The sequence below is a fragment of the Podarcis muralis genome, chromosome 9 (genome assembly GCF_964188315.1).
Source record: "Podarcis muralis chromosome 9, rPodMur119.hap1.1, whole genome shotgun sequence".
NCBI classification, from domain to species: domain Eukaryota; kingdom Metazoa; phylum Chordata; class Lepidosauria; order Squamata; family Lacertidae; genus Podarcis; species Podarcis muralis.
Window position 1 is genome coordinate 11,630,710 of NC_135663.1, and position 6,000 is coordinate 11,636,709.

Sequence of the window (6,000 nt, forward strand, 5' to 3'; positions counted from 1 at the left end):
ATGAGGTGGCCAAAGTATTGGAGCCTCAGCTTCAGGATCTGTCCTTTTTTTCTGGGCCCAGAGATGGAAAGAAGATAAAGTCCCAACCAGAGAAGAATGGCAGATTAAATTGATGGATTATGCCAAAATGGAAAAAATGATTGGAAGAATCAGAAATTTTAATAAAGAATGGGGGGGGATTTATAATTTACCTTAAAAACCATTGTAAACAGTTAAAAATGTTGGTTGGTTTGGAATAACACTTGTAGTTTAATGGTGAATTTCGGATAGAACGGAGAGGTAAAAGATTTGGATTCTTATAAAAGATGCAGGAGGAAATGATTAACAACAGGACCCACAAAGGGGAGGAGGGAAGTCCAGGAGATTCTATGGAATCTTGTCTTTATGTTGTATGTTGGATATGTGATTATAAAACTGTAATTTGAAAAAAACAAATTATATATATAAAAAATTAATCTGAAAATGAAAGGGAAATTTTCTAAAGTTTGGCATCTGTTTCTTGAATTTGCTTAAGTAAGGGAGCATGACTGTCAGACGACCGCTTCTCATAGATGCCTTTGGGGAAATGTTCCTGGGTACTATGCTTACGAAGGGCAATTGTCTGGAATTATAGTTCTGTTTTTGGAATTCTACCGCTCCTCCCTCTCCATTTGCAGTTGAGTGCTCCTTGTTCTATCTTTATCACTGAGAGTGCCTTTAAGGGGGTGCTATCAAAACATAAGGAATAAACAAATAACGATTAATTCCCTTTATCCAGTAACTGAAAAGTTAGGTTTGGGGGCTGGGCAGTGAGGGTTTTCACTGAAGCATCTAGTGAAGCCTTTTTTTAAAAGTTGATTTTTGTGCGCTCCTTGTGTCTTTTCGAACAGGTAGAAACCGGGCATCAGTGGTACCTCCAAGTGATCTACGTCATCGGCCCTGAAACCATCGCGGGTCCCCGGGTGCCACGTTCTCTAGTGCAGCAGCTGCGACGCAGCCGCCGGGACCTTGCGGGCCCCAAGGGTGGCCTGATTCTAGACGACTCCTTGATCTACGACAACGAAGGAGACCAGGTCAAGAATGGCACGAACATGAAGTCTCTCAACCTGGAGCAGCAAGAGGCGGTGGCCGCCGCTTCCCTGTCGCAGACGGGGGCGTCCATCGGCAGCGCCTTCGCGGCCATCATGCTCCTCCTCCTGGTTCTCCTGGTCTTCTGCTTTGTGACCAGGAAGTGTCGGAAGCACAGGAAAAAGAAAAAGGCGGCGAGGGATGCCGTGGAGCAGTATCCTCTCAACACCAAAGTGGAGGCCGCCAAGAGGAACACGGAGGGCGTTGAGAAGAACGTCAACAGACAGTATTGCACCGTGAAGAACCTGAATGTACTCTGCGAAAGCGATGGGGCCTACAAGGCCCAAGGGGCAAAGGTTAAGCAGGTGAACTTGGCAGTGAAAGTCCACAACAATTTACACGACGGAACAGAAGTCTAGTAGCCCGTGCACAACTTTTCTGTTTTTCTTTTTGTAATATCTTTTTTATAAATTGTACAAAGGAAATTGGAGCCGGGGTGGGGTGGGGGAAAAGTATGATTTGTTGGTTTTTTTAAAAAGAAACCATCCCTGATATTTTTGTAACGGTCTTTGTGGGTGGTGGGGAAAGGGAAGAGCGATACCTTTTTGGTCATTGTTTGCTTGAGCGGTGAACAAGCGACACGTCTTTGCACGCTTCCACTCCGCAACGGAGCTACCTCACTGAGAAGCAGGCCTGCGTTGAGGCGCTGAATTGAGTCTCTTGGATGACAGCATTCCATTCACACACCCATCCAGCCTCCAGTGCTCAGTTTCCTGTATCTTCCACTGCACAATGGGGTTGATTAAACACTAGAAGGGTGCCGAATGCAAATGAGGCTTCTTTGGAGGTGGAAGAAGCAACAGGGCAGTAATTGTTGTGGTCCACTGCTTCCTCTCGCAGCCACTATTGCATCAGTCACATTGGAACCTGCTCAGGTTCAACCATATCTACACACCGGTTCCTCCAGCTCCTGAGTGAAAGTGAAGCACGTTGCAGCAGCATTAGAGGAAGCGGGAAGTGATTTAAGGGCTTCTCTTTGAGCCAGTCACACATGAGAGAAGTCTCAGCTTTTAAAGTTCATTTTAGTTGCTAATTATCCTTTCTTTTTCTTTCTTTCTTTCCTTCCTTCCTTCCTTCCTTCCTTCCTTCCTTCCTTCCTTCCTTCCTTTGTGTGTTATGCTCTCATGGTGCAGGTAACATGTTAAGCCAAATGTATAATGCATTCTCTTTGAGCAAAAGTAAGATCTGATCACCACTATTACTAGAACTACCACTGCCATATATATTTGGTGATGCCCAACTAAGTTGTATTCAGAATAGCAGGCTATCTCCCATTGTTTATTTAGTGCCAAAAATGTGCTGGGTAATATTCAGCCAGTCTCCACATAAGTAGAAGAAGTGGTTTCTTCCTCCGTAGAAACATTTAATGTTAATTTCTCTTCCACTTGATGTTAATTTCTCAAATGTCTGAATTGCCATACGTTTCTGAATTTTCTCCAGTCCAGAATTCCATGAGTGTTCCACTGGACACCCAGAAATCCAAGCAGAGCAGGCTTTCTCAATTGTTTCAGTGGGGTGAGCCAATGTACAAACGGAAAGGAGTATATGTTTGTGGGTTGGCTCCCTCTCTTGACATGAATGGGGAAATCATTTCACGAGGGAGCTTCACACATGCATTGGAACTTCAGTGCCTGGAATAAACTGTAGAACAATTACGTTCTGCTGTTAGTGCCTAAGCATACCTACTTGGATATACATACCATTGACAACAAGGAACTTGTTCCTGAGTAAGCATACAGAAGATCAGATTGCACATACGTAAATGCAGTGACCTCCATAGGAGATGAGCAAATATTTGTGGATATTGAAGAAGAACCACTCTGATTTCAGAAATGTTGGGTATAAATGCATTGTATGCAGTGTGCCTAATCTCATTACTGCTTGGTCTGCTGCAAAGCTGCTGTGACAGTCTCATCATAGCGGCTGGTTTTGGGACAATTATGAAGCTGACGGACCGTGGTGGAATATTTCACCTGGCTGAGGTTGCCAATATATTTTCTGTAGACGCACACTTGAAAGTGTCAAAAGACCTGTAATCATTGCTTTACTTTGTTTGATTCGTGCAATCACTTTGTATACCTTTTGATCGATGCCAAGAGGCAGTATTGGAATTCCCTCAGACGCACACTTCACAGTTTCAGCATTCTGCCATTCATAATTAAGCAACATCTGTGATGCTTTGAAGAAGTCTTGTGAATGCTTTGACCTGTGTTCAGATTGTTCCCCTGTGTGCCCTGGACTGAAGACTTTCCCCGGGGCTTGTTGAACATTCTGTTAGACTATTCACATGAGTGGGTTGACCCTAGGTAGAGAAAGGCCATTTGTGTTGACATAAAACCATCATACAGATTGGGACTGGAGCTTTCGCTACCAGGATGTTGTGTACAAGGTGTAGCCTGTTGCCCCACTTCAGAGCCTGATACGCAATGCCATTGAAGGCACATAGCCCCTGCCTTTGTGAGCTGTCCTCATTCAGACCAACGAACCCGGCCCTCCATTGAAGTGAATGCGGGTGGTGGAGTTCATTGCATACATTGAAACCTCTGGGCCCACAGCAGCCTGCTGAATCTGGGGAAGAACACAAGAGCCGCCAGAGTGGTCTTGGAACAGGGAGCCCTGGGTCAGAAGAAGAAGAAGAAGAAGAAGAAGAAGAAGAAGAAGAAGAAGAAGAAGAAGAATGGGAGTTTGGATTTGATATCCCGTTTTATCACTACCCAAAGGAGTCTCAAAGCAGCTAACATTCTCCTTTCCCTTCCTCCCCCACAACAAACACTCTATGAGGTGAGTGAGGCTGAGAGACTTCAGAGAAGAGTGACTAGCCCAAGGTCACCCAGCAGCTGCATGTGGAGGAGCAGAGATGCGAACCCAGTTCACCAGATTACGAGTCTACCGCTCTTAACCACTACACCACACTAAGTCTCTGCTCAGAAGCCAAGCTGATTGGTTGGTCTAGGGCAGTGTTTCCCAACCTTTTTTGGGCAAAGGCACACTTGTTTCATGAAAAAAATCTCGAGGCACACCACCATGCCAGATGGGGAAAGGTCACTTTTTACTTATGTAAAAAAAAATAAAAAAATAGTAACAGCATAGAAGGTAATGGTTAGGCTAGCATCCCTCTTCCAAATATGCTAGGTTTTTATTTGCAGGGACTGTTCTACATGGGGAAGCATTCAGCACTGTCATTCTCCCATCTGCCATCTGAATTGGTACTATTCTGGGTCAACTTACTCTGCTGCATGTGTAGATGAAAATGGCACCAAGTGTGGGGGAGGGGGCAGAACAGGTTTCAGATACAGGATATTAAGCATACACGTACTTCAGATTGAACTGGTTGCTTGCTTTGCAAGTTTTCATTTCCCAAATGACTGCCTTGGCAAGCGCAATACCTACCAGGCTCAACGCCGGTCTCGCGCTGCCGCTTCCCGCTTCCCGCGCTCTCAAGGACCCGGGAGGAGGAAGGCATGAAGGGAATCCCGAAGGCGCGAAAACCTCGCGCATGCGCAGGCCTTCCGCCTGCGACAGCCCAGTAGGCCGGCCGAAGCGAGCGGCGATGGGATGTGGGAGGGAGCTCGCTCGCCGCCCCGCGTGTGCCTATGTGGGGCACGTTACAGCCCCGTGACGTCAGCGCCACGCAGGCAGCCAGGCAGGCAGACGGCGAGAGCCCCGCGCTGGGCGGCCTCTCCTCGCCGCCGCCGCCCCGCCTCTCACCGCCCGACTCGCCCGCCTCCCTCCAGGCAACATCTCGCGGCACACCAGGCAACGTCTCGCGGCACACTAGTGTGCCGCGGAACACCGGTTGGGAAACACTGGTCTAGGGCAAGTCTTCATGCCCCTTCCTACCTCACAAGGTGGTTGTAAGGGTTAAAATGGGATGACACCCCCCCCCCACGACTGGCATTCTGCGCTCCTTGGAAAGGTGGTATAAAACGGTAACAAAAATGATATTGCAGGAGAGTTACTCTGGCATAGCAGGCAGGATCTTGTGCCAAGTTATTTAGTGCTGGAATGCCAACATTGTGTATGCATGGCGTTGCCAAAACTGTAGGGGAACCATGGGAAATCCATCTCAGTAGTAGTACAGAGCATCTTGCACATTGGTGTTGCTATACGAATAATGATTGCAATGCTGTTGAAACAAGAGACAATAAGCACACATATGTTCTCCTAAATTGTACAACTGCTGGCACATGGATATTGCATATTGCTGTTTGTCACCAAATGCTCAAGTGTTGAGGCCTGCAGGCTTACAAGTCCTACCCCCTTTTGATATGCATACTTCCCCCATTCCGAGAGAAAGTTATTTTAAGTTGCTCTGAGTAAATCTCATTTGGTGCTGTCAACCCATTTTCTTGAAACTCGCCTTTTTATGTATTCTGGAGCATTGGTCATTTTGTTACGGGACGAATGGTTTTTATTTCCATGATACCCTTTTCTCTGCATTGTTGCTGGGTTTTTGTTTTGCTAATAAAAACCACATTTGGTTACTTTTCAACTGAACTTGCCTTTCAATCAAAATTGGTTGTGCAGACCTACCCAGATCGGCCATACAGATTTCATCACATTCACCTTCAACCAACATTTCAGAGATGTAAAGAGCAATGCAGACACCAGCATAGGTGCCAGGCAAAAATCTTCCTTTTCTCACAGGCCGATCTGTGTCCTTTCTCGGGGGTGAGAGATGGGGTGGTATTGTTTTTGTCCATTGTTGTAAACAAAATCTGGTCTTGTTCCCTTATGGTCATGTACACAAGAGCCCTTATAGAGTCCTTTGTAAGTTCTCCATTGGTAGGAGAAAATAACAGAGGCCAACCAGAGAATATTGAGAAGCAAAGCAGCTAGTAAGCCTGATCTTTATTAACGTGTTGCAACAGGGTGCTCCCTTCATGCACAGGA

General features: G+C 46.2%; 1 protein-coding gene across 3 annotated transcripts in view; it reads left to right on the top strand.

The window, feature by feature from the left end:
* Nucleotides 1–3,686, top strand: part of FRAS1 (Fraser extracellular matrix complex subunit 1) — a 355,216-nt gene extending 351,530 nt beyond the window's left edge. For all 3 annotated transcript variants that reach the window (XM_077933767.1, XM_077933768.1, XM_077933769.1), the window contains one exon: nucleotides 870–3,686. In XM_077933767.1, the coding sequence (XP_077789893.1) occupies nucleotides 870–1,466 (597 nt within the window). In that variant the 3' untranslated portion in view covers nucleotides 1,467–3,686. The remainder of the gene's footprint in view (nucleotides 1–869) is intronic.
* Nucleotides 3,687–6,000: the final 2,314 nt, after the last annotated feature.